Source organism: Monodelphis domestica, chromosome 4 (assembly GCF_027887165.1).
Source record: "Monodelphis domestica isolate mMonDom1 chromosome 4, mMonDom1.pri, whole genome shotgun sequence".
Lineage (NCBI taxonomy): Eukaryota > Metazoa > Chordata > Mammalia > Didelphimorphia > Didelphidae > Monodelphis > Monodelphis domestica.
In genome coordinates, this window is record NC_077230.1 from 3,330,606 (window position 1) to 3,349,924 (window position 19,319).

At 37.8% G+C, this 19,319-nt stretch overlaps 2 protein-coding genes across 4 annotated transcripts in view; both read right to left on the reverse strand.

Moving 5' to 3' along the window:
* B3GALT5 (beta-1,3-galactosyltransferase 5) overlaps positions 1-12,286 on the reverse strand; it is a 55,856-nt gene extending 43,570 nt beyond the window's left edge. Inside the window, exon 1 of one of the 2 annotated variants that reach the window (XM_056825958.1) lies at positions 11,740-12,286. In XM_056825958.1, the coding sequence (XP_056681936.1) occupies positions 11,740-11,758 (19 nt within the window). In that variant the 5' untranslated portion in view covers positions 11,759-12,286. Of the gene's footprint in view, positions 1-36; positions 261-11,739 lie in introns of those variants that run through there. The other variant, XM_056825959.1, reaches the window with a different exon arrangement.
* Positions 12,287-16,573: 4,287 nt separating this feature from the next.
* SH3BGR (SH3 domain binding glutamate rich protein) overlaps positions 16,574-19,319 on the reverse strand; it is an 83,459-nt gene continuing 80,713 nt past the window's right edge. For both annotated transcript variants that reach the window (XM_056825961.1, XM_056825965.1), the window contains exon 7: positions 16,574-17,718. The gene's annotated coding sequence lies outside the window, so the exon portion shown is untranslated. The remainder of the gene's footprint in view (positions 17,719-19,319) is intronic.

Here is a 19,319-nt window from a genome sequence, read left to right on the forward strand (position 1 = left end):
TTTTCAGATTAACTACCATAGCCAGGGAACCCTTACCTTACACTTCGGCAGCCCCGGGGCTTTGGGGATCTCCTTGGTAGAAAAAACAAAGCAACCCTGCAGTCAGCTTACATCTGCATCACAAAAGAGATGTACACGACTTCTTCCAGGTGCTGATCCACACCACCACCACCACACTCTCTTTTCCCTCGGCTTCCTTCTGAGGAGGAGGAGGGGCAAAGAACCACGAGGCAGCAAAGGGAAATTGATAGCTTAGTGGGTGTTTTAGGAAATGAACACTCAGGTCCTTGTGCGCGCATCCAGCTCCCAGCCGCATCTTCAGCTATGCCCGATTGTGTCCACTCTAATTTACTCATTTCCCTTTTTCTTAGAATTAGCGTCACTGCAGTGTGTGAAATTGAAAAGCCAGGAACTGACTACAATTGTTCCAGTTGTATAGCTGGGGGGAAAGGGCATTATCCTACAGAACCGGCCATTTAAAGACGTGGAACTTTCTCATAACCCCTTGGAGACTTTTTCAGGCATTGCAGTGCTTTTTCTCTCTTCTAATGGTTCCAAAGTGAACTTGGAAAATGTTAATCTACGAGATGAGTTGGATCCCATTGCAGCATCTTCATGAGAGCAAAGTTTTCATTTGTGCAAAATTGGTCACTTTCCCCCCGGTTAACTGTGCATTCAAACAAATGGGACAAATAACAAAAGTGGGATCTAGAACGCTAGTTGAAAATTCTGTCCAGAGATCTTCTCAGAAGGAGAGATTGAAAACATCCGAGAAATAACAACTATCTGCTTTGAAGATGTCTATGACAGTCTCCTTGCCACTGTCTCCAAACTTGATTCCATTTTTAAAATTAAAATTGTATTTACCATGTTTCCCATATTTCTAACTAATTTCTAAGCAGGAGAAAGACAGCAGGATTGTAGATAGAGAACTGGCATCAAAACTTGGAAGACCTGGGTTTAACCCTAACCCTAGCCTGTGACCCATGTTGGCTGTCTGACCTTAGTTGAGTCACTTTACCTTTCATTGCTTTAAGCAATTCTGTAAGCCGCTGAGTTGAAGAAAAAGAGTTACCTGATCTGAAACTCTTTATATCAGTGAAACTAGGTCCCTATCCTTCCTGTGTATGTATGTACAGAGTCTCTTAGAGTTATTCCTTGGACTTGTAAGAAAATTTAGATCATTTACTCAAAGCCCTTTATTCCATAGAACTCAGACTATAAAAAGCTTAAGGGATTCATTCATGGTCACCCTGTTAGTAAAGGAATACTGATTTCCAGGATCCAGTGCTCTTTCTACTAGGCCATCTGTCTCTTTAAAGTGCTTATGTGCAAATGAAGTTCAAAAGGAAGCACAGACAAGGAGGACAGTGTGAGTGAGAGTTATGAGAGAAAGAGGAGGAGGAGGGCAAGGATTTTGCATTAAGAAAATATTAAGATATTAAGATTTTGCATTAAGAAATTAAGATTTTGCAGTAAGAAAATATTAAGAAAAAATAAGAAAGAAAGCAGCTGATTGAGGAAAAAATATTTTCATCAACTATTTTATAAAGTCATTTCCTAATAGATAATTTATTATCAAATGGTTCTCAAAATAATTACAAACTATTGGTTAGTTGGTTGTTGCTCTTTGTACTTGAAGAGGGCCCAAATGACATCACAATGTCCTGGTCAATGTATACTGTGTTCAGCTGTGACTAATCAGACCAGGGTGAGCTCAGAAGGTCACAGGGCACGCACAAATAACCTGTGTTATTATCAAATAACACTTGGAAGGAAGAGGTCTCGAAATTTGTGCATCACGTGTTTCTTTTGAGCTACTGTAATTCTGTTTTGCTCACAGAGCACAGCGCCTTCTTTGATGTGGGCACATCATTCTAGACAGTATTGTGCTAGTATCTCCCAAGTCTCACAATCAGTACCAGAGTTCTTCAGAGAGACCTTTAGAGTATCTTTCTAATTGGTTCAGTAGCAGAAAATTGAGACATTGCTGGAAGCCATCAGGCCACTGTGAGTGGACAGAGTCACATGTGGTAGCTAAGAAGCCACAGAGTGGCCCTTGGCAAGATGTAATTGCCCACTCAGTCCCCCTTGCATGACCTCTCTCGTCAAAGCCCCTTACCTATGGAATTGACACGATTACTATTCCCCCTAGTCTCAGAAGGAACAATGCAACAGCAAAATACCTGTACCCTAATTCCCTAAAACATCACCAAAAGATCAGACCCTCAAACCCAATCCCAAAAGACTCTCATGGGTTAACTTTTACTTAGGTACATAATTCCCAGTAAAACCACAGCTACTGGCCAAGCCCAGAACTTTCCCACTCACAGAAACTTATTCTCATGAAGCCAGCATACAAATCAATCATAAAGGCCCATACAAAATGTACAGGTATACTAAGCTTCAACATGCCTCAGTGACTCGACTTCACAAACCAGTAACTTGCCAGTGTGAAACTCCCTAGTAAACCCTGAGAAATGATCAGTCTAATATTAAATCTGAATTGTGTCCCCAGTATCCCTCAGCCTCAATGATATGATTGTTGAATTGTCTTTTAAGAACTCTTGATTGATTATTTCCTTTTATTAAAAGCAATAAGTAATTTTCCTTGATTGTTTGTAAGCTCAAAACTTCTCACAGGGTAATGAGAAAATTAAGCCACCTGTGACAAAATCGTTTATCTTGTGTGAAACCTTTATGCTGTCAAGAATCTGTAATCACAATACAAGAATATAGAATGTTAATCAAGTGATTTGTTAAAAGTTAATGTATCACTTTTCCAGTTATCTCTATTTAGGCATGTGCATTATATAATGTATCTGTGTGCCAAGAAAATGGTTATAAAAATAAACATCAAGCCTGGGGATGGCAGAGCAGCTATCAGATGCAAAGCATGCCCATGGCCCTAAAGACACAGCTGTCTTCTGTTTGTTATTTTCTTGACTGATTGTTTGCCACCTGTCAGGAACCCTTGGAATCACAAGTGAGACTGGACCTTGCCCATGACAAGGCATATTCTGCTGCATTTCAGTCTCAGAAGTTGAATTGAGTACATGATCATCTGCAAAAAGAAAGCCATGTGTCAACTCTCCTCCTACTTTAGTTTTGGCTTTGGCCTTTGCAAGTTAAATAACTTACCTTTTGTGCAGTAACTGACCTTGATACTGTTTTTTTTACCTCATTGAAGGCATCCAACATTACTGAAAACACCATGCTAAAAGCATGAGAGGTAGCACCTAGCCCTGTGAAATAGGTGACTGGGAAAACTTGGGAATATTATTTATTATCTATTATCCAGAAGTCATGCAAGTATGCCATCACAGATCTTATATATGTCTACAATACTAATGAATTTCTCCAGACAACCAAGTTTTGCCATGGTCTTCCACAAGCCCTCTCAACTAATAGCATCAAAGGCCTTGGTCAGAAAAATGAACACTGTGTACAAACCTCTATTCCCCTTACATTCTCTCCCAGAGTTGGTAAGCAGGAAATACCATATTGACCATTCCTTGGCCCTTTCCAAATTCACTCTGACTCTCAGGTAAATGACCATCTTCCAGATAAAGAATTAGCCTGTTGTAAAGATTAAATTTAATGGTTGAATGCAGTTTATTTATCAAAACAGAGGGGAAACAATAAAGTAGAGAAATGTGAAAGAGGTTAGAGAAAATACCTATACTAGTCCTCAGCCAGGAGGACCAATAGTGAGTAATCACATGGCCTCCTCCAAAATGGAAGATAGTCTATTGGGAAACTAAGAAGGGAGTCAGCCTTTTTCACTCACCCAACCAAGTAGTAAAGGAATCAGTCTAAGTTGAATTCAGGATCTTTGCTGCAGTCTCCAATGAGGTTCCCTTGAAGACTATCTCTAGGAGACACTCTCCACAAGACTCAACTTCACCAGCCTCCCAGCCAAAGGATTTTTGTGGCTTTTATGGTGGTTTCCTATCCCTGCCCCTCTTCAGAAGGGCTAATCAGTTTCCAAATTTGTCACACCTCTCCTCCTCTGAAGGTAGCAACTCTCCTCCTAGGATTCACACCTTTGGATTCACATGTTTCTGAGTATGTGAACTCTTAAAAGAATTCAAAAGTTTCTGGCTGTTTTGAGTTAGAAAAAAAGGTGGCACTCTTCCAAGTATCTTGCTGGCTTTTCATGTCTAAAGGTGTTAACTCTCCTCCTAGGAGTAGGAGTTTGTGGACTTCCCTTACTTTAGGGTTAAGTATGGGTGTGTTCACTTTTGTTGATTAATTCAAAAGTAGGCAAAAGGGAGTTAATACTGTCTTCAGTCTAGTAACACACTAAGTAAGGGTACTTAGGTTATTTTTATTCCAAAGGGTTAACTCCAACTAGGCAAAGAGAACAAAGAATTCCCTTTTCACAAGTGCAAACTCAGAATAGACAAAGAGAATCCTAAATAAATTGGGTGAATATAGAATAGTATACTTGTCAGATCTATGAGAAATGAGGGAATTTTAGACCAAGCAAGAGATACAGAATATTACAAGATGTAAAATGAATGATTTTTATTATATTAAAAAGATTCTGTACAAACAAAACCAATGCATCCAAAATTACAATGAAAGAAGCAAACTGGGAGAAAAGTTTTATAACAAAACTCTCTGACAAAGATCAAATTTACAAAAAATCAAGCCATTAAATTAGAACACTAATACGCTGCTGGTGAAGTTGTGAATTGGTCCAACCATTCTGGTGGACAATTTGGAACTATGCCAAAGAGCTTTAAAAGAATGCCTACCCTTTGACCCAGCCATATGACTGCTGGGTTTGTGACCCAAAGAGGCAATAAGGGGGAAAAAATTTTGTACAAAAATATTTGTGGCCATGCTCTTTGTGGTGGCAAAAAAAATGGGAAATGGGGAGCTGTCCATCAATTGGGGAATGGCTGAACAAATTGAGGCATCTGTTAGTGATGGAATATTATTGTGCTGAAAGGAATAAAGAAATGGAGAAATTCCATGTGAAGTGCAAAAACTTCTAGGAACTGACACAGAGCTAAATGAGCATAACCAGGAAAACACTCTACACAGAAACTGAAACATTGTAGCACAATCAAATGTAAGAGACTTTTCTACAAGTAGCAATGCAATAATCCAGGACAATCCCAAGGGATTTATGAGAAATAATGCTATCCACATCCAGAAAAACAAATGTGGGAGCAGAAACACAGAAGAAAAACATAGGACTGACCACATGGTTTGATGAGTGTATGATAGGGATTTGGGCTTTAAAGGATCACTCTATTATAAATATGAATAATATGGAAATAGGATTTGAACAATGACACATGTATAAGCCAGTATTAGATTGTCAGCTCTGGGAGGGGGAAGGGAAGAAGGATAGGAAATATCTTGAATCAGGTAACCATGGAAAAATATTCTAAATAAAATTTTAAAATAATAATAATAAAAGAGATAAAAGAGAGGATTAATGAATTAGGCATGCAAGTAAGAAAAACTAGAAAAGAGGACAAATTAAAGTCCTCAATTAAATATGAAATTAGAAATCCTGAAAATTGAAGGAAAAATTAATAAATTTAAAAGTAAGAAAACTCTTGCATACATTTTAAAGACAAAATGTAAAAGAAGGCTGTCTAATCATATCAGTCCTCAAACTGTATTTTAAAGAGATAATTATGAAAACAATTTGGTACTGGTGAATTGAGTGGTGTATTAGTGGAGTCAGTTAGATATGTAATACACAGTAGTAAATAACATAGTAACCTAATGTTTCATAATCCCCAAAAATTCAAGCTTATGGGGAAAGAACTCACTATTTGATGAAAACTGGAAAACAATATGGCAGAAATTAGGTACATAAACATCTCATGCCATATAACAAGACAAAGTTAAAATGAGTATATACATTAGATAAAAAGAGTTACACAAAAAGCAAATCAGGGGAGCATGGACTAGTTTACCTGTCCAATCAAAGGACACGGAAAAAATTATGATCAAATAAGAGATAGTGAGCATTATGAGATATGAAATAGATATCTGATTATATTAAATTAAAAATGGTTTGCAAAACCAAATCAATACAGACAAAATTAGAAAAAAATAGCTGAAGGTGGGAGTTGAGGGAGTTTTACAGCAAATGTCTCTGATAAAGGCCTCATTTCTCAAATATATAAAGAACTCAGTCAAATTTATAAGAATGAAAGACCTTCCTCATCTGATCAATGATCAAAGGATATGAGCAAGCAATGCTCAGAAGAGGAAATAAAAGCTATCTATGGTGGTATAAAAATACTCTAAATCACTAATATTTAGAAAAATGCAAATTAAGACAATTCTATGATACACTGATCAGATTGGCTAATGTGACTGACAGAAAAGAAAAATGTCAAATGTTAGAGGGAAATTTGAGATGCTAGTGCATTGTTGGTAAAGTTACAAAATGATCCAGCCATTCTGGAGAATATTTAGGAACTATGCACAAAGGGCTATAAAATAATGAATAATGAATACCCTTTCACCAAGCAAGACTACTGCTACTCTCAAAGAGATCAAAGACAGGAGAAAAGAACCTACTTGTTCAAAAAAATTTATAACAACTCTTTTTGTGGTAGCCAAGAATTGGAAATTGAAAGGATGCCCATTGGTTGGGGAATGGATAAACAAGTTTTAGTAAGTGATTGTAATGGAATACTTTTATGCTATAAGAAATGATGAATAAGATGATTTCAGAAAAAAACTAGAAAGATACATTAATTGAGGCAAAGTGAAATGAGAAGAACCAAAAGAATATCACATACTGTAAACACAGCAACATTATACAGTGATAGGCTATGAATGACAGCTCTATACACCAATTCAATGATCCAAGACAGTTCCAAAGGACTCATGATGGGAAAATGCTATCCATCTTCAGAAAAAGAACTGATAAATTCTGAATGCAGATCAAGCCATACCATTTTCACTTTATTTTCTCCATTATTTTTACTATGTCTTCTTCCAAAATATAACTTATATAGAAATATGTTTGGCAGGATTATAAATATATGATCTATATCAAATTACTTACTTTACCTCAGAGGTAGAAGAGTACAGTGATAGAGAGAATTTGGAACTCAAAATTTTAGAATACAAGTGTTAAAATTGTTTTTACATATAACTGGGGGAAAATATTATTTTAAAGGATCAATATTGCATAGAAACCTGGAATTTAAGTTCTATGAACTAAGGTAAGCTGGATGTGGTGAACCAGGAAGTTTAAGCATTGACATTTTGGGTATCATTGAACTTAAATGAACGGGAATGGGTGGATTTAATTCCAGTGATTATTATATATACTACTGTGGGCAAGACTCTAGTAGAAGAAATGAAGTTACACTCATAGCCAATAAAAGAATAAAAAAGGCAAGTTTTGCAGTATAATATAAAAATGACAGAAAGTATCCATTTGATGCTGAAGAGGCCAAATTCTATGTAAACTTATATCTTCTAGAAATTATACCCCAAAAAGATGTAACATTCATCATAAGGAATTAGAAAGATGAAGTAGAAAATCAAAAGATAATTGGAATACCAGACAAATATGGCTTTGGAGTACAAAATCAAGCAGGGCAGAGATTAATACAGTTTTGTCAAGATAACTCACTGGTTATAGCAAAAACTCTTTCTCATCAACTCAAAAGGGGAGACACGTGGACATCAATAGATAGTCCATACTGTAAATCAGATTGATTGTATACTTTGTAACCAAAGGTGGAGAAGCTCTAGAAAATGAGTTAAAACAAGACGTGGAGCTGAACGGGAAAATCTTCAATTCACTATTTCTGTGTGGTACAGACGAATACATCTCAGAACCAAAGGAGACCAGTGAAACTCTACTAGATGCAGACAATTTATGTTCTCATTTTTGAAAAGTCAAGTATACTAATTCTGATAAAAGTTAACTGTAACAGAAAAAGCATTCAAAATACCATCATCAGTACAAGGGAGTTACACTTACTCAACTACCATCAGAGAGCATCAAACAAGAATAAAATTACAACAAAGGAATAAATGGTTTAGTTGGATCAGGATTAATTGGCATATGCATAATAACAAAAATCAACAAATTCCACTGCATCTAGGGAAAGAATGGCAATTTCAACTCAAATTGAGGATCTGCCAATAATGTTCATGAAGTCTTCCAGAACCATACTGCTGAGTAACATTTAAGAGTTTGGCAAGAGTGATCAGTATGTGGTTATAGAACTGTGGGGTAGGAGTACTTTAGATTCCACAATATCTTAATACACAAAACAAAGCCATTTACAAAACAACTGTACCTAAATACCATCCCTTATGCATATTATAAAATTAATTAAGCATTTGGACTAATTAGGATCTTGTTAACTGGGAATGGGAAATAACAGGGAGGATTTATCTTAAACCCCAGCTGTGATTTCATGCTACTATCACTGATATTTCACTATACTTCAGTAACAAGACATGTGTAACCAGAAAAGGATAAAACTGATTATTTGCCTGTTTATTCCTCAAACACTAAAGTAAAAAATGACTAGTGAAGAGTCACATTTAGATGATCCTGCTTCAGGAGAAATACAGACACCTAAGTTGGTTCTTTAAAAAAAGAAGAAGAAGATGAGTTAACAGTAATAGATCTAGCAAAGGCATAAACAGAGAAAGAAGTACAGAAGAGGAAACAACATTTTAAAGCACAACAACACAACAGTGTATGGACAGCCTCAGTAGGAAAACCTATTCTCCCAAGAATATTCTACACTCCTATTTGCTGAACAATACACAGTAAAGGTCACTTTGATACAAAAGCAATAGTGGATACAGTAAAGAGAATGTGGGTTGTACCTGGTATTACCAACATTGCTTCAAAAGTTTGCTCATCTTGTTCCATTTGTCAGCATTATAACCAACACATATTTAAGCAAAAAGTCTTTGGGGGATGACTACTAGCTTATTCACCATTTGAACATCTGCAGATAGATTATATTAACATGCCAAAGGTAGGGAATTACAAATACTTCTTAGTAATTGTAGATCAGCTAACAAAATGGCCAGAAGTTTTTCTATCCAATAAACACACAACCAACTTTGTAGCAAAGGTATAGTTAAGAGAATCCATACCAAGGTTTGGAATACCAGGAAGAATAGATTCTGACAGAGGAACACATTTTACAAGCTCAGTAGTAAAACAAATCTATGAAAGTCTAGGAATAACACCTAAATTTCATGTACCCTACCATTCACAAAGTTCTGGCCAGATGGAAAGAATGAACAGGGAAAATAAATTGATGATAGGAAAACTGTGGACAGCAACTCATTTAAAATGGCTTGATGAACTACCATTAGTTCTATTCTATTTAAGAACAAGACCAAGATATGACTTACACATTTTACCTTATGAAATGTTGTATGGACACTCTCCTATAGAAGCAAAAACATTCACTCCTGTTTATGCATCCATGGTGGGATAAATTAGAAGACTATTATTTGGTATAGATTAGTTAGAATAGACCCTGGGGAATTCATTATAAAATAAGGAGTTGTAAATTTGAGGAATATAAATGTTGAGGAAATCTCAAACAAGAACAAGATTATTGTGAGCCAGCTGGAACTGGGAAAAGTTTAGTTGTCTTTTAGATTAGGAAATTAATCCTCAAATCCTTTATTTATCTTTCCTTAAACCTTTCAGTAAATATTAAATGAGTTTTGTATAAGCTGTCTCCATATTAGTTTTCACTCAGTACTCCCTGAGTAAGCCCAGTGGTTACCATTGAGCCTCAGCTCACACCAGCTGGTAGCCAAATGAATTTCAGGGATCAAAACCAACTAACTTCTACCCCAACATTTTGAAGTAGAGGTGATGAACAAATTTAAGGAATTAGATCTGGTTGGTAGAGTGCCAGGAGACTGATGGACAGAGATCCCAATATCATATAGGAGGCATCAGCAACAACAACAAAAAATCCCATAGAAAACAAATAAGAAAGTATAATTACTGTTTTATGAGACTTTATAAATAGGTGAGAAAATAAGAAAAGAAAAGGTGAAAGGGAAAGATATACTGGATGCAGGATTCCAGAGAACAGCAAAGAGAAAGAAGATTTTTCTTAAATGAGTAATTCAAAGTAATAGAAGAAAACAAAAGAATGGGAAAGATGAAATATCTTTAGAAAAAATTAGAGCTATGAAAGAGCAAAAAAGGGCATGATGAAGACAAAAAGTGGTAGGACATCAAAAGTAATAAAGATTAAAAAGAAACAAAAATATACAGAATGATACAAGAAAGATCTTACCATTACCAATAACCACAAAAATGGTTTGTTAGTGACCTTACAGTCATACATTCTGAAGAAAAAGTCAAATAGGCCTTAAAAAGCATTTCTAACAGTAATACTAGTATAGTTGACAGAATTCCAGCTAAACTACTTAAAACTCTAAAAGTTGATGCTATTAAAATGTTGCACTCAATATGCCAGCAAATTTGGAAAACTCAACAATGGCCATTTATGAATTAGAAAAAATCAGTTTATGTTTCAATGCTAAAGGACAATATAAAAGAATGTTGAAATAATGAACATATGTATTTGTCTCACACACAAGCAAGGTTCTGCTTAAGACTATGCAAACTAAGCTACAGCAATATGTGAACCAAGAATTACTAGAAGTGCAGGCTGGTTTTCAGAGGCAGTGGAACTAGAGACCAAATTGCGAACATTGACTAGATTATGGAGAAAGCAAAGGAATTTCAGAAAATCAGCCTTTGACTATGTCAATCATGACAAAATGTGGCAAGTCCTGGAAGAAATGGATGTACCAGATCATTCTACTTACTTATCTGTATGTCCAATTTCTCTTTCTGGTTCTTTACAATCCCTCCCACATTACCCATTGTCACCAAGAGAAATTGTTCATCAAAACTAACTGACATAGCACATCTGATATTGCATGCAGACTTTGGCACACAGAGTCCAATACTTCTCTCCCAAGGAGAAATGTATTTAGTATTTGCCCTCTAGAACCAATATTGCTCATTGTCATTAGACTGTGTAGAACTCCCCCTTTACTTCCATTTCTCAGCTTTCTTTAAGATGCAATTCAAATTAGTCCCTACTGTTATAAGTAAGAAAGCAAATAATGTGGGTCTTCAGGGAGATGCAGATGCAGAGAAAAGATTCTAGAATGTGGGGGGAAAGTGTGAGATAGTTAACTGAGGTTGGAGCTGGGTCTTTCTCTGGTTTGACCTGGAGGGACTGGCTGCTTTCCCTTGGTGTCTTTCCCATCCTACCTGCTTACCTGTTGGCTTATTGTCATCCATTGAGCTTCCTGGTGTGATCCTGAGCCATTTGAGTCATCTGTCTGTAAGACTGGGTCTGGGGTCTTTCTGGATCCAGGACTTCTCCCTGTGCCCTGTCCTGCCTAACTGCCCAAACCCACTACCTCTATTACCATCAAAAGTGGGGTGGGGTTAGCATAGGTTTATTTATATTAGGGTCTGGGATCTTAGATACATAAGGATCAGTGTAGTTCAAATCTGTGAAGACTCCTGGTGACAGGACATTAGATCTGAGGGTTTAGGTAGTTGACATTAGCTTAGAATTATCCATATCCCCTTTTCACCTTCCCTAGTTTAATAAATCCAACATCTGTCCCTGTTATACAATGGTCTGTATCGCCTGAATTGCCCCATTAAGTTTACTAGCTTTTACAAAAAGAACTGATGATGGAATGCATGAAACTCACATTTCCTCTCCCTGATCATCAGGATGAAGATTTCCCATGACTAATATAGAAGTCAGCCAGCTTTTCTGTGCCCACTTTAATATAGGAAGCCTTTGTTGCAAGAATTATACCTTCGGATGTGGTGCATCTTGAGCTGAGAGCCACTTCATTTATGGCAGTTCAGTTTCCATAGTTACCAAGATCCACAATCATTGATGAATGTTCTAAAACAATGTTAGCGCCATAAAATATGAAAATGAGATGGAAATGAGGAGAAAATTAGGAGCTTTCGTTTTTATCATCAATTACAAGAGTGTGCAGGTCAGAAAATTAAGTAACCCAGTTCTGCAAGTGAAATGGCGTCCTCTTCCACGCCAGTCTTTTCATGACCAATGTCTTATTTTGAAGGGAACAAAAGTCTTCCACGTGTTCATATTCGAAGAATCACGAGATGAAGGCTAGAGGAAAACTAAGATCTTTGCATCCAATTCCATCTTTTTACAAATGAAAAAACGGAAAGTCAGAGAGACAATGCCTTGTCCATGGCCACACAAATTCAGTTATTAAACTGAAAGGCAACCTAATATTTTGATGTCACAGATTAGTGTCACCATAGTTACACTAGTCTAATAATTGAGGTTTATAAATATAAAGCACTTTGAGGTTTACAAAACACTTTCAAATCCAGCTTCAGATTCTTCCAAACTGTATGACCCTGGGCAAATCGCTTAACCTGTTTACCTCAGTTTCTTCATCTGTAAAATGGTAATAATAATAGCACCTACCTCTCAAGGCTGTTGTGAAGATCAAATGAGGCAAAGTTATAAAGCACTTAGCACAGTGTTTGGCACGTAGTAAGGACTATACTATTGTAATAGTAATAATAATTGTTACCATCATCTTCATTTTACAAGTGAAGAAATGATGGCTCTGAGAAATTTTTATTTGCTTAAATATGAGATTTAAACGTAGGTTTCTCTTGCTTCTAAATAGTGTGTTTTTTACCATTATCACTAACATTGACATCCTTCAGAAGTCAGATTCAGGTCTTGTGACTCCAAGAACAGCCCTGTATTCCATACATCACCTAGCTTCCCCCCAATATTTATTTGTATTTGTGCATTATTGCAGGTGTTCTTAAACTTTTTTGTATTAGGGGCCCCTTTGTTAGTCTTGTAAATCATATAGACTCCTCAGAATGTTTAATTTTGTTTGTGGAGTAATATTTGGTTAATCCAGATGTTAAGTTCATAGTTAAAGGAAATGCTAAATTCATTGTTATTAAAAATAGATGTTTTCCCATTCAAATTCACAAATCCTTTGAAATCTATTCATGCTATGTTATATGCTGCATTAGGGCAATGTCTATGTCTTACCAAAACTCTGTGTTTGCCCCAGTACATACTAAATACTTAGTAGATTTTTGTGATTAATTGAATGAATGAATCTCCATTAAAAGAAAAGTTCTATGCTTGGGCCTTTGTCCTGACACAGAACCCCAGAAGAGAAAGGAAAAAAAGAGCTCACTTCAAAGCAAGAAGAAAAGGCCCCGGTGCTAATTCTCAAACTGAGAATTGCTTTTATGGATAACTTTTCTATAAGTGCATTACAATCTTGATCGGCACATTCCAGAAGGGAATGGGTCATTGTGTCTCAGCACCAAACCTATTGCTGCATCTTAAGGGTTAAAATACAAAGGTTGGACCAAATGAATAAAAATATGAATATATGACTCAAGTCAGAATGACTTTTTTATGGCAATTTATTTACAAAAGGAAAAAGAGTGAAAGGGAGGGTAATGAGAGAGACAGAGACAGAGACAATTGCTCCAGCCTAGTTCGAACCAGGCAGGGCTTCAGAGGCCCAGAGGTAAACTAAACAAGGGCTCCAGCCATGAGACCTTCTCCAAGATGAAGGGCGCTCTGGACACTAGTCCTTCCAGAAAGCCAAGAAACAAGAATCTGCCTTTTCACTCACCCACGGGGTAGTTCAAAGGGAGAGATTCAAGAACCATCTCACCAAATTTCAGTCTCAGGTCCACGAAGCATATCCTTCACCAGCCTCTAACTCCAACTCCAAACTCTGAAAAACTTTCCCTCACAGGAAGTTGCCACCGTTTTTAAAGACACTTCTCTACGTTACTTCCTGTGCATTCCTTCCACTTGACATGAACCTTTTGCTTAGGACTGCCCAGGGAGCAGTCGGTTGTTTCTGATTCATCACCCACTTTTGCACATGTGGGTCACCACCTCCCCCCACTTAAGGATAAAATGGGGTGTCTACACTTCTGGTGATTCCTAACTGGCTCACCAAGAACATTAATGTAGTCTAGCGTCAAGAATGTTAAAATTAAGAATGGCCGAGAATGTTGCAAATAGGAACAGCCAGGAATGTTAATGTAGGAATGTGAAGGGGGAAGGAGGGAGCTGGCATACAGAATCTTTGACTGCTTGCTATAGATTGGGCAGGAGCCTAATAGCTTGTGGTCACTGAAGCTCTGTGTAATTATTATAGGCCTACACGAGGGTAACTGCTGGAGACAGATGTAAAAAAACCTCTAATAAATATTGGACAAGGTTTGAGGAGAGGTAAGGAAGGTGGAGGATTAGGATTAATTTCCTAGTCTTAAAGGGGTCTGAGCTTTTACCCACTCCTTTCTAGTTCACGAGAACTTGCTTCTTGCTTAAGGAACTCGAACCTCCTGAAAAGAATCACTAAAAACCTGGGGTCTCCAGAATCCGTTGATGCTGACTCAGCTGTCCCCATCAGCTGTTGCTGTGGTGCAATCTGTCTTAGCATGCTGCTCTGTGCTTCTACCCTGGTGCACTAGATCTTTTGTGTGAGCCTCCGAAGTCAGTTTGGACTGAAAAAATCATTTTTCCTGTCTTTGGTGGATTATTTGGCTCTATAATTCATTTTTTCCCATTTGGATTAGTTTATTTAGTCAATTTAGAACATTATTCCTTGGTTACAAGAATCCCATTATTTCCCTCCCTCCCCTCCACCCCCCTTCCCGCAGCTGACCCATAATTTCATTGTCTATAATTCATTTTGAGATGTGATAGTATAGTTTTTTAGAGTGTGATTTGGTCAAGATTAGGTGGGTCTATGCCCCTTCTCTGCCATCTTAGCTCTGCCCCCTGGAGTAACTCTTTATAATGACATAGGAGCTGTCCTCTCGCCTTTGTTCTCATGACCTGATTAGCCTGAAGTCTCTTTTCTGGTTTCTAGTGCCTCACATCAAGGTCTCCTGTCTCTGAAGTCCAGATTGCCTGCAATCCTAGAATCATCCCACATTCCCCAAACTTCCCAAACACCTATTTTAGTTACATTTTCTCAGTTACAGCCATTAAAATTCTGAAAAGAGTAATATACAAAGGATCTGATAGACCACAATGCACTGCAGCCACTTCAATTGCAACAAACAAGTCTTCTCAGAACATTTATCTGAAGGGTGGTTGTCCCTTAGGTCTGGAGAAGTCTTTGCCTCTCCTCAAGCATCTACTCTTCAAGGTTCTTCTACAAATCAAAATGTCAGGTCAGTTAAGTGACTGAGTGGATACAGAGCCAGGCCTGGAGTCAGGAGGAACTGGATTCAAATATGGCCTCAGACACTTGCTAGCTGTATGACCCTGGGCAAGTCACTTAACTCCAATTGTCTAGACCTTAACATTCTTCTGCCTTGGAAATGATACTTGTATTAAGTCTAAGAAAAAAGGGAATCATTTTTTTTAATGGCAAAAGAGCTCCCCGGTGCCCTACAAATGTCATAGTCAACATTATGTGGAGGCAGCCAGGTGGCTCAGTAGATTGGGAGCCAGGCCTAGAGATGACTGAGTTTAGTAAATATGACCTCAGCTACTTCCTAGCTATGTGACCTTGGGCAAGTCACTTAACCTTCAAAGCCCTTACTACTCTTCTGCCTTGTTACCAATACACAATAATGATTCTAAGATGGAAGGTAAAGGATTTTTTTTAAGTCAACACATGTGTATAATGTATATAATCAATGTAATTTAAATTAAATCAACATAAAATAAGATTTTCTTATTCTGGATTATAAACATATGTATTGGCAAAAGGGAATATTATAATGCATGGCTATATATATATATATAGTCCCAAAGTCTTACTGTAGTCTTAAGCTTTAAACTTGGAAACTACTGTGAATTTTAGATTTTTTCCATTTTGCTTCGACTTAGAATTCTAGCAACCAGGAATGTCTACACCCCTACTTAAGGATTAAGTGTTAAGGAGGATAGCCTATGACCGACATGTGCTAGCAAGTGACAAATAAAAAAAAAAACTGACAGACCCCCTGGGCTGTCCTAAGCCAAGCTTAAGCTACTATTGGTACATGTGAGATGCAGGAAGTGATGTAAAGAACTGCCTATATGTTTCACATCACTTCCTCTCACCGGCTTGCTCTCACTCTCTCTCTCAGAGATGTTTGTTTTTTTCCACATTGGGAGCTTGTGGTGGCAGCGTTTTGGCATTTGTGGCTTGATGGTGAAGTGACTGATTCCTCCCTTCCTCCTTTCCTTGACCTCCAACTCCTATCTGGCTTGCTAGAGCAGTCCAATTCCTTTTCTCTCTCTCTCTTCTTCTTAATTTCTTCCTACTATTATAATTAAACCTCCATAAAAATCTTAAACTGACTTGAGTATTTTATTGGGATTGAATTTAAATCCCTGGCAACCACTAATATAATATAGTCAGTCAACAAGCCTAATTTTTACCCCTTACACTACAAACTGGCAAAAGACATAATTTGAAAGTTTAATTATTTAAATTTCTTCTATGCTTATTTGGTTTTTTGTGTTTTGAATAATAAAACAAGATGAGGCACCATACATTTTGCATTTCATATTCCTTTATTTTTTCAGGTCTTCTTTCTTTGCCACTGCAGTAATCTGATCTAGCTCTATTAGACTTTTCTTATCTGTTCACATCAAAACTGTCACATACACATCAAAATCTCATTCTTTGGATGATCTTACAAATGCAATCCTTTTCCATATTGAGTAGCAGTTGAGAAGTTTTACAAAGTTCAAAATCAAATAGAGAGATGTACAGCACAAATGGGTATGTTAAATTTCAACATGAAACTATCAACATTGTGAAATAACTGCCCATTTTTCTGTTAGTTTGTACTATTTATGCTTCTGAAGTCATTGAATCTTAAAACTGCACTAAGACTATTGGGATAACTTATAGACATAATTATATAGCACATGAGCAACAAAATATATAGCTCAGATCTGTAGCAATTCCATCGATGCAAATGATATAACAATAAAGGTTAATAAATTATATATGAGCAATATAGGAAGAGGATTTAATAAATTAACAAAGAAATCTTTATTTTAAAAAACTGACATGAAGGTGAGGAGGCAGAACATTGAAAAAATTTAGGATGTGCAGTGCAAAGGCATGCAAAAGTAACGGAGTGTCAAGTGTGAGGAACAGAGACAGCCAATCTGGCCAGATCATAGACCATAAATGAAGGTCTATAGTTTTCTTTTTCTGCTTTGATTCTCCCTGGTTTGTGAATAGATGTCTGGAAAGATGAACTGTTACAAGTTGTGAAGTGCTTTAAAAGCTAAACAGAGTAATTTACATTATCCAAGAGATAATCAGGAGATCAGGGGAACCAAATGATCAGATTTATGCTTAAAGAAAATATTTGGGAGGAGTGTGGAGGACAGACTAAAATGAGGAGACATTTGAAGCAAGGAGACTAATTAGGGGCTGTTGCAGTAGTCTGCATGACAAGAGATAAGCAGGAACTAAAGTGATAGCATGGCTAGTAGAGAGCAGTCAGACAAATACAGAGAGGAAAAGTGCCCCAAGACAGTAGTTCACTTCCATCTGCAGCAACTATCTTCCACTTTCTGTCACACCTGCCTTAATCTCTTGTGCATCATGAAGTGTCTCAACCTTCCATCTGACTGTACCTTCTATTTGACTGTGAACTTTCCATCTTCTGCTGCACTTACCCTGAGGGAAGGAGAAAAGAAAAATCATTAGGGAGTCAGACTTTCATCTCCTACAACAAAAACTCAATCTCCATCTCCTGTTGAGCACTCTAATACCTGATCTCCAGCCTCCTATGGGAAAAAGAAAGAGTTCTTCCACCTAGTGATTCTCACACCTGATCCTATCTTCCAAATTCCATGATTCTGAACACTACTAAAGCATCATCCAAATCTTATTTCTCATCTTCTACTACCCAATTCCTTATTTCCATCCCTCTTAATACTCCCATGCCAAAGTCTCGACCAACCCCCCCTTTTCACTGTATCCTATTTAATACCAATTCCATAAGCTACAAATATCCATTCATCCTCAATCTTCTCCTTTTTATTTTCAGGTCATGTGATCTCTACAACCTCTCAAACCTTTCCAAAATAGAAATTATATGCCAAAGATAAAGTAACTTCAATTGTCTCCATGATCTAGGACAGTGATGGTGAAACTTTTAGAGATGAAATGCCAAGCCCCAACCCCCCAGGCCAAGTGCTGTGCCCAACCCACCACCAGAGACTAGATGCCATGCCCCTCCTTTTCATTTAGTGTTGGGCAACCCTGCCCCCTTACCCCACAAAGGGGAGGGAGAAAGCACTGCCACTGGGCTGCTGGGCAGAGGGGTGGGTGAAGTGAGGAATGCCCTCAGCAAGTATAGAGGGGGGGAGTGACCTGAGTACTCCACTCCCTTCCAACTCTGGTACCTGTGAGCTGCCCACCTTACCCCCATGTGTGCTCCCTTTGGGCTGCTGTGCTGAAGGATGGGGGATGTGGAAAAATGTCATCAGGCTCAATGGAGAGGAGGAAGGGAGCAGCTCCACTTGAGTCCCTCTGCCTTTCTAGTAACAAACTTAAAGGGGTGCAGCTATGTGCTCACAGAGAGCACTCTGCATGCCATCTTTGGTACCCATGCCATAGGTTCACCATCACTGGTCTAGGGCATCTAGAATCCAAAAGAAGGTTTAAAAACAACCCAAAAAATGAATTGATGCTCACGAGCCCTAACTTCACTCATCACTCCTCTCTCACTTCCCAGGCTACCATTCATGTACTAGCAGACCCAAGGCCATGAGATAGGCTTACAATAAAACCCACCCCAATACTCTGCACCTGCTTTTTGCCAATGCTTCAAGTTACAGAGGTTTGCTTGGCTCTCAAAAGCTAGCTTGGCCTCAGACCCTAAGAAGCAAAAGCCTGCTTATGGCAGCAACCAGTGCTGCAGATGTCTGAAATTTTGGTATCAGGGCAAAGAAGTGAATAGCAAAGGGAGCAGGACAGGTAAGTTACCATGGCGCATTGTGCATGTGGGGGGCTTTGCTGCACTCCACCAAACCTGAAGGCAAGGTCCAGTATCCAGATAGGGCCAGTTCATCGGCTGGGACAGATACGTAGGGATAATGAACTGTGAATAATCCAGTGTCTAAAGAAAGTGAGATACCTTGAAATCCCTCCCCCAAGGAACAATAATAAGAAAGGAGGGAGTGAGAAAGAAAGAGAGTGAGAAGGGAAATAAGGGAAGAGGGAAGACTAAAGTAATCAAAGATTTTAAGAATCAAAAACCTCAAAAAGGTATA